We start from the raw sequence: 18708 nt of genomic DNA, 5'->3' as shown, positions 1-18708 counted from the left end.
GTATGCATAATACTATACATCTGATTATTAAAACGTAACAAAATTGTATATAAATAAAAATATAATATATATATATATATATATATATATATATATATATATATATATATATATACACACATTTAATTTAGTCATTAATCAGACATACTTACAAATGAGGACAACAGAAGCAATCAATTGTAGTAAAATTATTAAAAACAGATCCAAAACTAAAAGCTAAAACTTTATAAATACTACCTGTACACATTTTACACAATAACATCTGATTTAAAGAAAAAAACTCAAATGCGTGTGTGAAAACATGTAATTTACCACAGTTTAAAGTGTTGGAAAAGCTTGAAAATGCACCTTGAAAGTGCTTGAATATGAATTTAGAAAAGATGTAAGAACCTAAACCACTCAAAATAATAAACCACAAAGATATCAAAACAATGCACTACACTCTACTGTGCAGAGCACGAGCGCTTCTCTGCTGTCTTCATAAGTGGAAAACAGGAAGCTTCCGATAGCACATGAAGTCGTGACTATAAGCACATTGCAATCTTTTCTGTTAAAACAACAGGGATCAGTGGTTTGTTAATGTTGGTGCTTAGCCTAAATAATTTTATTGGGAACGTTTATGTGAGCGCTGCTGCAGTCTTCAGCCCACCCCTAATGCTCTCATTGGATGATGCCTATCCCAAGCCATTACTGATCAACATCCTACCCCTCCAGTGACCCATTGTTTGTCTGTATGTGAATTCAGAGCAAGTGAGCAAAAGACTTTCAAAATAATAATATTAATAATTAGAAAAAAACTGTTAATGTGCGATAAAATAATTTACGCTGTTTATTAATGTGTTAACTTGGCCAGTCCTAATATATATATATATATATATATATATATATTTATACACACCGTATTTTTCGGACTATAAGTCGCACTGGTCTATAAGTCGCATTTATTTAGAAAACCAAGAGAAAACATTACCGTCTCCGGCCACGAGAGGGCGCTCTATGTCTTCAGTGTAGACTACAGTTCATTTGTCTTAGTTCGTTTCTCTCGGTTCATGTCAATTTAATTTGATAAATAAGTCGCACCTGACAATAAGTCGCAGGACCAGCCAAACTATGAAAAAAAGTGCGACTTATAGTCCGGAAAATACGGTATATATATATATATATATATATATATATATATATATATATATATTAACATTTCATCCAATATAAAATTCAAATTATCTGTTTACATGTGTGTGTGTACTGTGTGTGTATATATATATTAGGGATGGGCAAGTTAACGCACTAATTAACAGCGTCAATTATTTTATCGCACATTAACAGTTTTTCTCAAATTATTAATATTATTATTTTGAAAGTCTGTTGCTCACTTGCTCTGAATTCAATTTTTTTTCAAGAAATACATTTAATATATATTTATATATAATAGAATTACATTTTTCAAGCAACACAAAGGAGGGCAGATAATGACGAATCCTCCAGTTTGAAGCAAATAATCTGGGAAGGTGCAACTCAACTGGACTGTATTAACGGGTGATATAGACACTCACTTGCTCTTCCTCAGCGCATGCTCTACGCTGTGTCCTCTGAATTTCTTGTAGTAGTCGATGAAAGAGAAGGGCAGGTTAATATTCAATGGATTGCTTCGGTCAGGAGCTGCCGCTCTCTTACGAGATTCAAATGCAATCATCAGATCCACCCAGGCAGCCGGACGCTTGATCTTAAACTGGTCAATGAAATCCTGTCCGAATATCTTACACAGGAGCTTCTCAAATTCATAATCTATACCGATAGAGCCATACGGGCCTCCTGCAGAGAGGATGCAAAGAAAAAGATGATCTCAGATTCTTAGAAATAATGACATTTCAGAATAACAGACCATTATTTACAGGAAATAAAAGCTTTGAGCAAAATGTTAATCGGGAGTTACAGGTCATAAGGGTTATGTCTTGTACCTGAGGCTTTGTAAAGCTCCTTCAAGTGCCCTTCCGGCATCCGAATCTGATGCACAGTAAGATCCACCGTCCCTCCTCCACAATCCACCACCACATAACGGTCACCTAGACAGCAGCAGATACAGCATTAGAGGGTCACCAGCAAAAAACTATTTCATCAGGATGGATCTAAATCTCATCTGGTGACGTTTTATTCTCTTTCAGGAACTCTCTGCAGATGTGACTGAGTGCTTTTGCAAGGTGTCAGGGGAACGGTGACCTACATTCAGGGTTCACTGTTTGGTAACTCAAGTAGAAGCCTTTGGAATGAAAGTTTTATGTAGGTTCTGTAAAATATTCATAAACTGTATAAGATTATTTAAAGAGACAGTTCACCCGAAAATGGGGGGGGGGGGAATTACTCTTTCATGATGGTTTTTATTTAAAAAAAAAAAAAAAAACGTAATGAATTTGAATTAAAATTATCTTCATTTGTATTCGACAGAAGGAAAAAAATCATACAGGCTTTGAACAATATTTGTTAGTTTTTTTGTGAACTGCTCCTTTAACATTGAAAACACTGAACACTGAATGCAATTTGAATGATTTTTGAACATTATTTTGCGTGAGGGTTATTCCAGCAGTGGTGAATAGGCAACGTGTGCTGAGGCAATACTAATGGTTGAGCAGCTGCTAATTCAGACGTCAGAGTTAGGGCACTAAGCGTCTTCTTATCCTCTCAGCAAGGGTGCATCTAGTCTCACAGGGAGCATTCAAGGACCAGCCAAAGTGTGTTTGCTGACTGTCCAATGCTTAACGGTCACAAAATCTCAAGTTCTAATCTGATTGACTGTGAAATAATCAGTCCTTTGATCATAATTAGGTAATAAACTATGAAAATACAATGATAAAAACCAGTTAATTTATTAACTGTAAGTTCCCTTAATGCTCAAGTTCTCCTAATGGTGAACAACTGTATTCGATCTAATGGCACATTTAAAGTCATTTTAAAATATTACTGTCATCTATCTTATCATTTACAGTGAAAAAACAAACAAACAAAACAACAGGAAATTCATAGAATTGTGGGATACATGACATCTGATGGGTTTTCACTGAAATAAATGTTTCTTCCGAGTTTTTTCTTATCAGTAATGCAAATTTAGAGACATTTTATGTTGTTAAATTTTGTTTATTGTCACCATGATGGTGTTTTGTATTTGTGTGTGTGACACTATGCACATTTTATATATGTATTTACCTCAGCTTGTGGAAAAGATACTTGTAATGAACTTTGATTAAACATTACATTTTCTCTTTACCACCTATGTTTTTAAGGTGGTTGTCAGTTTGTTATAAACAAAAAAAACTGATGTATTATTTCAGTTCATGAAATACAAAAAAAAAAAACATCTTTCAGTGTATCTAAAGACAGGCTAATATTCTAAACATGGTGTCTGTAACACACTCCCACACTGCTTTCTTTGTACAACTGAGATGAGACTAGTGTGCATCCATCCTAAGAGCTTCAGATTTGAGGGTTTCTTAACTTATGACAGCAGCATTAGAAACAGCAGGAGCAAAATACTACAAGAAGAAAATAAAATGTGTGAGAAGACAGACTCTACCTTCAGTGAGTTCAGACCAGAGCTCTCCTATGACATTCTCCACCACAAAGGTGCGGCTCTGTCGGTTACGGCGCACATGCTCCTTGGCTGGTTATTGACAGAGAGAGACAGGAAGTGTGTGTGAGAGGGAAGGCAGCGTGAAGCTGTTTTTGTGTGTGTGTGTATGTGACAGTTCTATTGGCAAGGCGACAGAATAAGAAAGGAATTTGGGCTGAATGTGCTTTCTTTAAGCAGGAGGATGCTGCCAAAAAAAAAAAAAAAATCTTCTGAAGGAATGCAAGACTTTTTTTAAGTTCAGGAAAATTCATCAAATGTAAAGGGAAACCAGTAAAATGCTGTAATATTTTTAGGGATACATGATATTAAATTTCTGGTTAAAACTGGTGAGCTAATAATTATTTTCACGTTATGCTGAAAAAAAAAACTAACACTAAAAAGTAACTTTAAACACTAAAAATAAATATAGGCATCAACCTTATAATGTACAGTATGAGCATGTATATGTATTGTTATATTTGCTAAATTAACTTTTGTATGTTAAAGAGTAACTTTAAAAGGGTGTTAGATGATAGTAAAGCAACAATATTAACTAATATCAATAAACAAGAAAATGTCTAAAAAAGTTGGAAATAACTGATATGGTAGTAATATACATTGTGCATGCCTAGAAATGTTCAAACATGCAACTATCCTCTATATGGGGAAAAATATTTTTGCAAATGTTCCCTGTAATACAGACACTGTTAAACAAATGAAATGAAAAAACCTGCAGTAAATTATCTGAAATAAATGAGATATTCAGTACATCTTTCCACAATTACTTCCTCTCTTTTTCACTTTCTTGAACTTCCTGACTGCAAGTGGAATGTAAAAGTCTCTGTTCATTCACTGTGGAGGGGAGATTGTCCTGGGCTGATGACATCAGAGGATAATGGCCATCCTGGCAGTTGTAAACATTCCCAAACAGGAAGTGTAACCTCTAAGGACGAGTGACCACATGGAGACTGAGATTTCCTCTAACATACAGAAAACAATGAAATGGACCAGCGGGCATGTTTTCAGTACATGACAGCTTCTGATGGGGCGTGGGAGACCTAATCTCAATCTAACAGTGTTTAACCAAAAAACAGACCCTCATCTGACATTCTTGAACCACCCTGATAGCACATTCTCAACTTATTAGCTGCATTCACAAGGAAACACAGGCTATTTTAGATTATCTAAATATCAAAGCAGTGAAAACTACATTTGTGAATTCAATAAGAGATAGTTTGGGGGAACGTCATTTAGTTCAGATGAATATTGATTCGTCATTGATTCCTAAAAATATACACTACTGTTCAAAAGTCTGGGTTCAGCAAATTTTTTTGGTGAAAAAGAAATTAATTATTTTATTGAGAAAGAATACACCAATTTGATTAAAAAAAAAAAAAAAGCAGACTAAATCCTATAAATAATTACGATTACCACAAAAACATTAAAACATAACTGTTTCCATCATCGATATGTTTCTTGAGCACCAAATCAGCATATTAGATTTCTGAAGAATCACGTGACATTGAAAGACTGGAGACATTGATGCTGGAAATTCAGCTTTGCATCACAGGAATACATTTTTACATTTATTTGAATACATTTAAAATACAATCAAATAGATCATTGTTTTCCTAGACGGTCAGTCGCTTTGGATAAAAGCATCTGCTAAATGAATAAAGGTAAATTCCATTCATGTTTCATTTAAATGCAGCCATGGTGAACATAAGAGACTACCTTCAAAAACATTTAGCAATATTACAGAATTGTTTTGAACATCGTTAATAAATGAAAGAACACATGCAGATGCTCAATCATTTCTGAGAGGCATCCCTCAGAGGAGACGTTGTTACTGTATCTCCTGTCGGTCTCTGATGCCCTGTACAGAGAGAGTAGATCTATGGCTGTCAAACAGATGGCCCTTCTGTGCTGCTCACAATGGGTCGCCACACACTATTGCTTCTTGTCTCAGGCGCTTACCACTGAGTAAACTGAATCACATTTTCAATGCTCACCATTGAATATCAAATATACAGGCTATCAGAGCACAAATACTACTGCTGCTAAAATAATCAATACACTACTCCTTTTGTCCTTCATCCATTCTTTTTCTCCCTCTCTCTATCTATAGAACAGCATATGCAGAGAGGTCAAATGGGATCTCAGACTTCCTTTCAGTGCATCATGATCCTTCATATTTCACCGTTTTTATATGTCACTGCATCATTACTTTAAATGTTGCTGTTATTTTCAAATTAAAAGCACAAAAACCATCTGATCAAATTCATATTCTCTGTCACTCCTTTTCTGCACATGCAGCGGTTTAGTTACAGATGTGCTTGCTGATGACTATAGAGCTGCTGATGTCATCAGACTGAGGTCACTGATGTCACACAAAGGTCATTGCATTTACACTAATGTAGTTTGTTACAGGAATGATAGTTGTGCTTTAGCTGTCTCAGACACATAATGGGCCAAATTACATTCTTATCATACTTAGATCTGGACAAAAGATAATCTGGGATTCTTAAATGATGACGTCAGCCAATAATAATTAACATTCGAACAAATGTGGTTAAGAAACATTGTCAACATTTTTGGGTATAATTGAAATCGTTTTCTTTTCAAGGGAATGCAAGGCATGACCTCAAACAATTACATGATTATGAATAAATATGCATGCAAACGTAGTAAGAGAGAGGGTGGGAGAAATTTATGAGGCAGGGGGATTGTGAATTTGCCAAAGCTGTTTCTCATGCTGGCATCACCATTCAGCAATGCTCCAAATGACTGTTACCTTCTGAACACACATGAAAAATGACTTTTCAGTGTTATCTCTAAAATATATATACTTATACTAAGTAGCATACTATATATTCTTACAGTAGGTGAATTTTTTATATATATATATATATAAAGCTCACTGTGCAAGTGCATGCGCTGTCAGTTGGTAATAAGGACACGAGCAGGACAATGGAGGTGAACTGGAATGGACTGGAAGACAGAGAGAGTGGTTCTGTGTTCCCGTGAGAGTGGCAGAAATACAGCAGAAAATGCTCTGCCTCTATACAAACACATTTATGACTGAATTCAATGCAATTACATTTTTGCTTCGGTGTGTGACAAAAACTGGCAAGGCATTCCATGTCATGGATGTGTTCACAGTGTATTTACTGTGGAATGTACAGTAATAGGCTTTCTTCAATTATGGGCACTTCTGAGCCTGTGCACTCCTTTACATCACACTAGTTTAATTTGTCCATTTGTCGTATGGCAAAGAATATATATATATATATATATATATATATATATATATATATATATATATATATATATATATATATAGGCATGTAAATGAGATGAATAAAACAATACAAAAATAAATAAATAATAGAGTAAGAATGCAAACATCAACCTCAGTGAAAGTAAAGGTGCCCATAGTTGAAATACCACTGTGATCATGCAAATATACTATGGTTCAGAAGTTTGGGGCCTTTAAGATTACATTTTGTAAGAAATTTCTTATGCTCACCAAGGCTGAATTCATTTTTATTCACAAAAAACCTTTGATACACACATTTATTTGAAATAGAAATCTTTTGCAACATTATACATCTAACTATAACTTTTAATCAGTTTCATGCATTGTTGCTGAATAAAAGTATTAATATCTTTAAAAAAAAAATGATTGAAACTTTTAAACAGTAATATATATGCAATATATTTTCATATATACAAGCAAAAACTTGATTAGGAAAGGTAAAATATGTGTCTTTACTTGTCCTTACTGAGTAAAAGTTTAATCATTTCTAAAAGAAAAGTAAGGAAAGGGCAGATATATTAGACATCTAAAATGATCTTAAATTAAAAGCTATTTATCTCTTCCTCCCTCCCTCCCTCTCTCCCACTGTTTTCTGCATGCATCATCACCTTCTCTCCCTCACTGCGGTGAGTGTTTAATAGACATGTTGGACTGCAGGAGTCCTGCAGCTCTGGTTTAGGAGTAATCCTCATTTCAGTGCTAGTTTAATCTGTTAGGATTGATTTCCATTTCAGTTTACAGTTTTGTTATTCTGATATAACCTCTCCTTTAAGATGGAGTGGATATAAAAAAAATCCTCATAATACATTAGTAGTTTTTATACTGAAGAATGAGAAAAACATCTTTACAGTTCACTACTTTGCTATACATGGTAAAATATTTGTGCTAGACTGGTCTTATCATCTTTCTCACACTCACTCTCAAAAAAAAAAAACCTACATCATGACCAGCCCAACAACTTACTACATCTTATCTGGCCTTCTGAAGAAGAACAAATCACTGGCCCGAGGTTGATGGCATCAAAAAACACAGACAAAATGACACTCAACAAACATTTAAGTACAACAAGTGCAACAATATGAGTGTGATTTGGTTTATCCTCACAGCAGTATGCTTGTGGTGCAACTGTATCATTGTAAAAGACAGTATGGGTGGCTTACCCTGGGTCATTCCTGCCCCAACATTCTCAGTTGGGCTGTAACCATTCAGGGATGTTTTGTTGCCCAAATCCACCATTTGGTGGAGACGAAGCTTTCTGCAGTAAATGGACGCAGCCTCTGGTTCCAGAGCAATGATCAGCTGATCAGGGTTGTCACGAGAAGCCAGACCAGCCTAGATGAGCACAGAGCACAGAAGCAAGACATTAAACAAAGTTTGAAACCCATCTTGACTTATTCTGAACATAAAGCATACAAATGATTAAAAAAAAGAAAGCTAATATGAACATTTATTCCTAGTAAACGTTAAAATTCAACTTAAAATATGAAAAAATCTAAACGTGAATGGAAAGTTGGTAATTAATTAAACTAACATTGTAGACATATTTTCTAATAAAATTATTTTAGACCATTTTGGCTAAATATAATAAAGACTGACCTCTATATTTTTTCCAGTATTTGTCTAACATTTCATCTTTTAATTCATATACATATTAATATGTAAACAAAAAGCATGTAAATGAATAAATAAACAAATTAGCATATTAGCATGTTACAATGTAGGACATTGCTTGAAGTGAACAACATATAAACCTATAACAGCTATTGCAGCACAACCCTAAACATCCCAACCTGAATAATAACTCACTTGCTGGGTAAAACTATATTTAAATGATACAAATGGCTGGTCATATATAGCAAGATCATTTTACCTCACTTCAAATATAAGGAAGTGTAAAAATATAAAAGAAACACCACACACATGCTGTGCTGAGTGACACGGTTTGTTCTGAGTGCGCTGCAGGATTCAGGGAGTTAAGGAGCGACAGTGTGAGCAAAACGCAGAGAGCGAGAGACAGAGGAGAGGGAATGCAGTGTCCTTTCTTTCTGTTCTCCTGATCCTGCAGATGGAGAGCTGAGTCACTGCATGCACACACACACACACACACACACACAAACACACACACTCCTAAGAAAAGCTTTGCAGGAATTCCCAGTGCAGTTGTCAGGTGTTGCAGACTCCCTTTCTTTTCCGCTCTTTCTCCTGCTGTTCTCTCTGATTTCTCGCTGGGTATCGGCTCATTTTGTCTTTGCTTTGGATTGAGATGAAAGAAGCTGAGGCCACACCCTGCTCTTCCTCCCTTTCTTCAGCGTGAGAGCATTCATCCTTCTGCCTACTACTGTGCTATGATTATTATAATCTGAATGCACATTATTAAAGGTAACTAATGTCTTTTCAGTGTGTTTAAATAATTAATTACATAATTAAGTTTAACCTAAGTATGTTTTATATATTGTATACATGGAATAAGCAGCAATAATAGCTTAATAGTATTTTGGTACATTCTTTTTTTAATCAAGGTTTTGTCTCATTTCTCTTTCTTTTTGACTTGCCTACTGCCTTCATTTACACCTGCACACACCTCTCCATCCAATCACAAGAGTTCAATACTAAGTACATGTGCAAATAAGCGGTGTCCTGATGCATCTTAGATAACATTAAAGCATTTCTTAATTGTTAACCAAGCACTGCGCTAAGACTTTGCTAGTTAATAATATCCAGTGACGTGATATATTAATATCTGGTATAAATAGCTATCGGCCAAGCCACTTGTAATCAGGTCACCCGTGACAGATGTTAATGAGATACTTACATCTGTTATTAATACAGCTCAAATACATACCCTACACACACACACACACACTGCTAAACTGTCCACAGATTCACACATTTTCAAATCACAATAACGTGACAGAGTCGAGCAGAGAGTAAGAGATACAGATCCACATGTAATGTATGCGGGGTCTCTAAGGGGTCCAATGAGAGACGGTGAAAACAGACAAACAGTGGCTGTATCTAAGAGGTGAGATCACGGTCTTTCCTTTTCCTTTTCCTTTAACCCCTCTGCTTTTCCTCTCTACCCATTTACATCCTGAATTTCTGTATATCTCATTCCTGTTCTATTTTAGATGGAATTGGCAGCAAAACTGTGCTCTTTTGCCTCCTTCATTATCTCACTAACGCTAGGGGAAGTTCACAGCACAACCCAGTGCTGCAGTACCTACAAACGTCCACTAGATTGGTACAACACATCCTTCAAACTCCTGTAAAATTTCTTGAATCATTACATTAATTGAAAGCACATAAGCACAATATACGCAGAATTCTCTCCAATTACAAATCACAAACCTGATCATTAATCAAAGTGAGACATGCATTTTATTGCATATGTGGCTGTGAGAAAGAAATATTATACCTTATACGATGCCTCTCTCATAAACTGCTTAGCCGGCATTTTCCAGATGGCCGGTACTGTGATGACCCATCTGACATCAGCATTATCAAAATCTGCCCCTGCTTGGTCACTCAGCTCCTGTATCCAATGATAAAAATCCATTTTTAACACACTGATGAAGTTTGAGGTCGGTTTGACAGTTTTTTAAAAGAAATTAATACTTTTATTCAGTAAGGAGGTATTAAATTGATCAAGTGGCAATAAAAACATTTATAATATTAGGAAAGATTGTATTTCTAATGAATGCTGTTCTTTTGAACTTCCTATACTTCACAGAACCCTGGAATAAAATTTTGCTCAATAAATTAAAAAAAAGTACAAATTAAACAGCACAAATGTTTTCAACACTGATAACAAGAAGAAATGCTTTCAGCATCAAATCAGCATGTTAGACTGATTCTTAAGAATCATGTGACAGTAAACACTGGACTAATGGCTGCTGAAAATTTCAACTTTGCATTAAAGGAATAAATTACATGTTAAAATATATTAACATAGAAAAAAGTTACTTTAACGTTTAATATTTACTATATGGTATTCAACATATTACAATTTCCTGTGTTTTTACTGATGAGCATAAGTGACCCAAAACTTCTGAATGGTAGAGTACATGTAAAAAATAATGTAAACAGACTGGTTTAAACAGAACATTGATGATGATGATGATGATGATGGTGATGAGAATGATAAAACATACCTTAAGAGCCTGCTCCTTAAAAAAGGCCAGAGCATAAGCAAAAATATCCAGAGCTTTCACCTTTTTCCCATTGGCAGCATGTAAATCTGTATCGATGGACAGATTCTAAAGAAGATAAAATGACAACAATGCCTCTCAAAGACAAGAAGGAGCATGACATATCAATTCAAATGTATTTGTACACTTGATAGACATACGACCACATTCACAATGAATAAAATATACTCTGTAAGTTAAATATCATAAATTAGAAAACTCATTAAAAGCATTATTCTAGTTATTTAAGCTTAGACTGGTTAACCTAATAATGAGTTAAAAGTTTGTTTGCATTACTTGATCTATAAGTTATTTAGGCATGAAATATATAAAAGGAGGTTTGTGATCAATAATTTCCTCGATGTGTATATGTGCTTGGACTCTTAGTCCCCTCAGGTCCAACACTAACCAAAAAATCAATGCTGTATGAGTGTGTCCTTACTGCAGTGGTGTGTAGTTTCATTTTAAACTTCTCCAGGTAGAGCCATTGCTTAGACTCGGTGGGATCCAGGTCGTGGTAAAAATCTCGGGCTGCATAACCAAAACTGTGGAACTTCCTGTCTGGACTCAGTAGAATGGTGGTGGGCGTCTTCTGATTTGACACCCCTGGGTCACCACCCTCCCAGCGTCTAGCAACAAAGAGAAATCAACCAACAAGAGGGTGAGTTTGGAGCTGCTGTAGCTTTTCACCTCTTCTCCTAATAAGGTTAAAAAAAACGGACCTAAGATGACCTAAAATATTACTCAACCCAACCGAACATCATCATCATCATTCATATTGAGGCCATCATAAAACCAGCACAAGCATTGTACAGAGACAGAGGCATTTAAAATATTAATGGGCTTTTACTTCCAGGATGAAGCACCTCAGTGCATATCAGAACAAGCAGCCTGACTACAGACTATCTGAGCGTAGAGAGAAGCCAAAATGATCATATTAGAGAACTGACTTCATACACCCGAGACCCACTAAATTTATACTATTTATGCTAAGAATTATTGGAAAGATCTCAATTTTGCGCTTCCAAAACAGAAAAAAGTTAATTCTAAGAAACGGATATCATATGTTTAGCACTTGTTTTGATATTTTGTTATGTTATGCACTAAAATGCATAAATAATTAGATGTCTAGATATATTTTGGTGGCACCGATATTTAATTGGGGGCACAATTCAATTGGCAATTATCGTCACAGTTGTAATAGTCCATAAGGTTTCAGTTCATCAGAGTTACCTTTTCAGTCTCTGTAAACAAACTAAAAACTACTCGGGGATTCTGTGGAGTCAGGACAGACTGGGAGTCGATCTTTTCATCTCCTGTTAACCAACTCAAAGCAGCTGTGTTCTTGACTCAAAACAGATTTAGTAAAAGAGTTTTGTGAGTTTTTAAAAGGGAAGCTGTGTTTATGCAAAGATTAAGGAACAAGACTATTAATTCAACCCAAATAACCTCAGAGCCCTTGGGCTTTTTGTGTTGTGTGTGTAAATCTCTAGCAGCAGACTAACCACAGTTCAAATTAACCAGGAACTTTTATTTTAAAAGAACAGCAAATCTCATCTCTCATGTGTGTTCATAAAGTCATGATCCTATATGAATAATATAGCCATGGACAACTAAATGCCAAGAGTGCTTGTCAGATAATGCTAAATATATCCATATAATGGCCTTCATGTTTTAATGGAAATAATAATTTCTTCAAATATACAGCGAGGACACCCTCTATAGTTGTACTTGTTCTGTTTAACAGAATCCTATTTCTAACTAATGTAGAAGCATTCTATTCCTAACTTTCATAATGAGTCGGATGCCTAAAATGAAGCCCACATGCCCGTTTGGGCGGGAAACACGTGGCTGACTCTCCCCAGCAGGTACTCTGGAGAGTTGACCTTAGAGTCAAAGGTCACATGACCAAGTAGGTCAGGTCAGGGTAACAGAGCAGCTGTGGGTTCTTCCTCATATACAACACACACAGATACACATTGATGTTACACAGTTCTGACCATTATATACACACTGGGACTGTATTATCGGATCATTTTTAATGGGGCATAAGTGCCCAGAAAGAAAGACGCCAGAGTTGGACTGAAATAGAGACATGACCGTCTAATGGATGGATAATCATATTAAATGTCTGCAGAAGGGATGAACTACGCAGGGTAACTAATAATCCATTACCCCAGCAAAAAAAAAAAAAAAAAAAAAATTACTTATGAAAATATATTGAAAATTATATAATATATATATATATATATATATATATATATATATATATATATATATATATATATATATATATATATATATAAACATTTTATTAATTTTAATAAACATATAAAAATAATTATGATTAATAATTACTTTTTTTTTTTTTTACTATATTTTTTATTCGAATTTTTCTTTTTTAATTTTGCTATATTTAATTTATATTAGATTTTTATTTTACTTTTACCCCCCCAAAAAAAATCAAATTCCTTCTATTCTTTCACATTCAAACACCCACCCACTCCCTCTCCCTGCACCTTTTGTCTCACCTCATAGTGTGAATGCACTCTGGCTCTTTAGTGAAGGCGTATGCGTAGCCACTGGAGGTGGTGCCAAAGTCAATGGCCACCACCACCACATAGGGGTGTCTCGTAGGCTCATTCTCTTCTGAGTCGTTCTGTAGAAAGAAAAGAGAGAAAAGAAGCAGAGGGGTAATGAGGGATATGGAAAAAGGGAGAGAGATGCTCTCAAGTATATGTCAAGCATTAAATTGTTGCGTGTAATTGCAGCTCAGTGTAAATAAGATGTTCCATTAAAGCCACATTTGCACACTGGACATTTCTCTCTTGTAATGGGTGACGTCATGCTGGCAGTAAAAAGCAGAGCTCACCAGTACGTGTGTGGGGGAAAGTGGCGTGATGCCTGGGTCGCCCATACTCTTGGCTGGAGATGGAGTGGCCATTGCATCTGCAAAGTGAAAGAAAGAAAGAAAGAACATTGAGAAACCAATGACATTTGCAATACACTCTAAAATTACATTCAAACTACAAAGACAAGCCTACAGTCATGTCAATAATCTTTCTTTTAGAGCTTATGATAATACTACTAAATTTAAATGGTTTAAGGGCATTTTTGTTTGCCTTTTATTCAAGCAATTTTCTGTTGGATTGTCTGTTGACAAATGCTGGATTATATTGTGGCAGTATTAAGGTGCCATTGGCAAAATTGAGGCAAAAAAATACTCAAAGTTTATTCTCAATAGCTCACAAAGAAGAACCACTGTAAATGTGGCCGCACGTTTAGTCTATCAGCATTTAGTCTGATGTTTCACAGAATTATAAAAGGTTCTCGATGTGTTTCTTGGTTTTATGTTGGATAATTTGCATCAACACATAAAACCATTTTTAAACTTGTTTGTCATAAAGAAAATACAGGTACTCTTCTGTAAATGAACACCTCACCAATGCCTACTGAACTTCTAAAACACTCTCAAAATCCATTTAAATGGCGTTCAGAAGCCCTAAAAGGCTCAGTTTCATGGTTACAGATAGAGAATAGGACTAAATGGCACCATCAATGCTGATTCTTCACTAGAAATTATTTCAGTGGGAACAAGACTTAAAAGCCTCTATTAATGTTCAACGAATTTATCTAAAAAACCATTCATTTGTCCATACTTTTTTTTTTTTTTTATAACATCACTTATGTCTAACATTTTACATTATTTGGTCATAAAATCATCAAATCCTTTAAGAGCTTTAGACCACTACAGCAACAGCTGCTCCCCTCCACACTGACATTTGAATTGAATTAGATGTTGTATTTGTCCATTCCCTTCGTCCTCATTAGCCGGGCCTAATAGCTTCGCTAAAACACTCAGATTCTAAGCACCCTGAATGCTAAACGAGCGCCCCGGTTCTTCGCTCCACGGGACGCCACGTTTTTCAGAGCGTTCATCCTTTTTTCCCGCCTTTACCCCATACTGAGCGCCAGAGTGAACAGAATGAGTGTGGCTCTCTTCAGCGAGTAATTACGGGTTGAGTGACTGGCTACCTGCGGCTCGCACTTCATTTCAACCACTCACCACATACACGCGCTCCAGCTACCGAGATTGGTTTTAAAATGGGACAATGGAACGTCAAAATCAATACTGAAGAAGTAAAATGATTGTCTATAATGATAAATGCCTATAAGTGAAGTGTTATTCAGAAACACACACTTGACCATCTTTTTATCCTTTTTTTGGCGAATAGATTTGCAGGTTAAAGGAACTTAAGTTTGTTTACATGGCAACATGGCTCACTGTACGGGGACTTCATTGTAACACATTAAAGTTGCGCGAATGTAATTACTCGACGTCAATGGCGACCGTCTCCCTGGTGGCTGATTGAGAGCTACTTGATTAGGGCCATGATTGTGTTTTGTATGCATGTGTGTGTGTGTATTACACAGCTTTTCAATGAGATTCTTTAAGTCACAAAAGAAAATCCAAACGTGTGGGAATTGGAAAGCAGAAAATGGGCATTAATGGTGGAAAATTACTTGCATTATTGCCAGAGTGCTAAACGGACCAATTCCTTTGCTTTTCCTGCTGTTTTAAAGCCTTATTTACACATAAGCTTGACAACGAATTTATCTGCAGTCTGACCTGAATGAATGTGCCTCAAATTATTGTCAACAAGAAGAAGAAGAAGAAAAAACATATATAAATCAATTATTTTACTCAGAATTGGCAGACATAATGAGTTGTTTTAACACAATATCTACACAATAAATATAGGAAAAAAGTTTCCAAATTCAAGTTTTTGGCCATTTAGATGCCAGATTTAGTTGGCCAAAAAATTTGAATAATTTGCTCAGCAGCTTTTTTCTAAAGTTCAAATCCAGATCACATCTAAAGTTTCTGAAAACACTGAACACAAAAAGACTCTTTCAATAAGGTGATCACACATGCTAGTACCACTACATATCCATCGATTCCAACAGCGAAAAAATAAACAAATTAGAGAGATGGAGAGATGAAGCGGAAAAAAAAAATAGGGTATCCTGTTTTCACCCCTCCTCTAAAAAAAGGGAGCGAACGAACGGGTGTTCAAGCTCCGTTCTGGAATGTTATACAAAGTTCTGACAGGAAGCAGGAGTCGTCAGAGGTCATACCTCCTCTGTGGAATTACAAATTCAGAGGAATTCCAAGCAGCTCAGTATACAGAAATAATAGAGCTGAGAGACATATGGACCACTGATGCACAGACAAAGTGGATTTAGGTTTGGAATCTGTTATCTATAAAATATGCAACACTGATATATTTGAATCAAAGTAAAGAGAAAAAAAAAATCTGAGATCTGAAATATATATCTGAATACAAACAATATCAATCATAAATGTTACTTTCCTATTTTTCTATTTTAATATTGATCATAACATATCCAGAAAAGGAAATGTGATGCATATACATTCTCAAAAAGCATCACTCTATTTCTTTTTCCACCACTCCTCACTGAGGAACTTTTCTTTCCTTTGAGGTCACATAACTCAATTCCCCAGACAAAAGAGAATTAAAAAAAAAAAAAGATACTGTAAAATGATTTTCCAACACTGCTGTGTGACAATGCAGGACAAATAAATACAATTGTTTGGACAGTGTTCATTGCACCATTATTTTTTTCCTCAAAGCAAAAGTCAGGACTGAAGTAGGCCAAAGGGAATTTGGCAAGACTGAAGAAGAAAGTTTTAGTTGCACAATAAATTGAAATATTATGAAGTCAAAACTCATTAATTCCTAATCTTAATCTTAATAAACTCCATGTCACCTTAAGAAAACATTTCTTCATTTCTTCAGTGTTGAGTTTATGATCATATACTTCAACAGATCACTATTTCTCTGTTTAGAATTTCAAACATTGCCTTCAATAAGTGGTTAAAAAAACATTATGGCATACACAGAGAGAAAGGACAAGACAAACCCATCTGTAAAATATTACAACTCTGGAAAACGCACCAGTCTTGTTCAATTGTGAATTATTTGATTTTTTCACAGTTTAAATCAAATCTCACCATGCCCGAGACAAATGGCTGCATGCTCTGCAACTTTTGGTTTGAATCTTTTCCAAAAATAATAACCAAATGCAGAGATAAAGAAAAGTGAATCCATCATAATGTCAAGTTGAGAATTCCCTAGTAAGTGAAACCAGAGCAGAAAAAGGGAAAACATGAAATGTATGCGCATCTCAAGCAGTAAAACAAGTGTTTTTGATCAATTTTATTAGACTATATTCATCACTAGAACTTTCCAATGAATTCTGTGTGAACATTACAGTGTACGGCTAATTTTTCAAGCCTAAGCAAAACACACTGAACTATATACTCAAGCTTAACAGACCACAAACAGCTACCAAGGCAAGCCGTCTCAAAGAGGGGCCATTGACAGGGCAGGGCTGCTTCAGTTCACGTGTATGTGAAGGTCCATTCAGAGAAGCAGCACTGCAAATGCCAAAAACCTCACACTCACAGTCTCCAGCTGGCTCTATTCACTCACAAACACACTAACAAACACTCACATTCATACACAAACACACATCCCACACACACTGGGTGAGAGGAGCAGCGCAACAGCTGCGACTGCTTCAATCGTATTAGTTTCTCTCTTAGCTAAGGTTGTTAACGTTAGCAGAGGAAAAAAAGGGACACTCTCACTTTCTTCCTTGGAAAATAAGGGACACCATTTCAGACAAACCAGGTGACAATTGGCCAAAATCCTAAACAATGGTTTTTTGTTAATAAGGCTGTTTCATTAAGCACTCAAACGTATGTGTGTTTATAACACTGTTTGGCTATTAGCTTAGATGCTAAAATCCAAGACAAACAAACTACATTCCATATGGATTTTTTTATAGAATACAATTCTGTTAGCTTGGTACAGGCCTAAATGAATATATCCGAGAGTTTCAGACTCAGACTGGATAAATAAAATGAAAAAATGTGTCTGTAGGATTTCCTCTCATCTCATAATGCTGGAATGTGATGTTTGGAGAAAAATTAAAGCCTTCAGAGAGTGCAGAAAACTCCCATTACATTACCAAAGACACAGAGCAGACTAGTGTTTCGACATCTGCATTTACAACACCGTCACACCCCTAAACCGCAAGCCATAAATCATAGAGAGCATCACAAATGCTTTTAAGTTGTTTAGAGGGGCATATAACGTGCATCATCTCATCCCAACAGTCTCCTCCCAAGTCGATGCCAGTGTCCCACTACCTCAGAGATACATGAAACATACTGAGAGCAAGAGCAGAAAGACAGAGAGGGAGCAGATTTGTGCAGTGCTGGATATGCTGTATCCAGCAGTCATCTACACAACAGACCAGCTTTCTCTGTGTAACATTATACAAGTGAAGTCGAGAGATCCGAGTCACCTGTGAACTCAGCAAGATCCAGCAGCTGTGTCAGTCAAATGGATCTGAGTAAGCTCTGCGGGATGATAAACTGGCAAAACTGCCATCAGTTCACGAAGACATCAGGATCCTTTCTCACTGTAATCAGGTGCAAACTAATGAAACTAATTAAAGTTGTTCTGGGTTCCAAATCCTGTCTGTCTGATATTGATTCACAGACTGGA

At 35.8% G+C, this 18708-nt stretch overlaps 1 protein-coding gene across 3 annotated transcripts in view; it reads right to left on the bottom strand.

Moving 5' to 3' along the window:
* hspa12a (heat shock protein 12A) overlaps window positions 1–18708 on the bottom strand; it is a 33239-nt gene that overhangs the window by 6664 nt on the left and 7867 nt on the right. For 2 of the 3 annotated variants that reach the window (XM_052580959.1, XM_052580960.1), the window contains exons 2-10: window positions 13980–14056; window positions 13639–13766; window positions 11550–11736; window positions 11072–11176; window positions 10336–10452; window positions 8081–8252; window positions 3566–3652; window positions 1959–2063; window positions 1554–1812 (exon numbers count right to left, since the gene is read on the bottom strand). In XM_052580959.1, coding sequence (XP_052436919.1) covers window positions 1554–1812; window positions 1959–2063; window positions 3566–3652; window positions 8081–8252; window positions 10336–10452; window positions 11072–11176; window positions 11550–11736; window positions 13639–13766; window positions 13980–14056 — 1237 coding nt within the window. The remainder of the gene's footprint in view (window positions 1–1553; window positions 1813–1958; window positions 2064–3565; window positions 3653–8080; window positions 8253–10335; window positions 10453–11071; window positions 11177–11549; window positions 11737–13638; window positions 13767–13979; window positions 14057–18708) is intronic. The other variant, XM_052580961.1, reaches the window with a different exon arrangement.

The sequence above is a fragment of the Carassius gibelio genome, chromosome B17, assembly GCF_023724105.1.
Source record: "Carassius gibelio isolate Cgi1373 ecotype wild population from Czech Republic chromosome B17, carGib1.2-hapl.c, whole genome shotgun sequence".
In the NCBI taxonomy this organism is placed as follows: domain Eukaryota; kingdom Metazoa; phylum Chordata; class Actinopteri; order Cypriniformes; family Cyprinidae; genus Carassius; species Carassius gibelio.
Note: the sequence above shows the minus strand (reverse complement) of the source record. Positions and strands in the feature narration are given on the sequence as shown.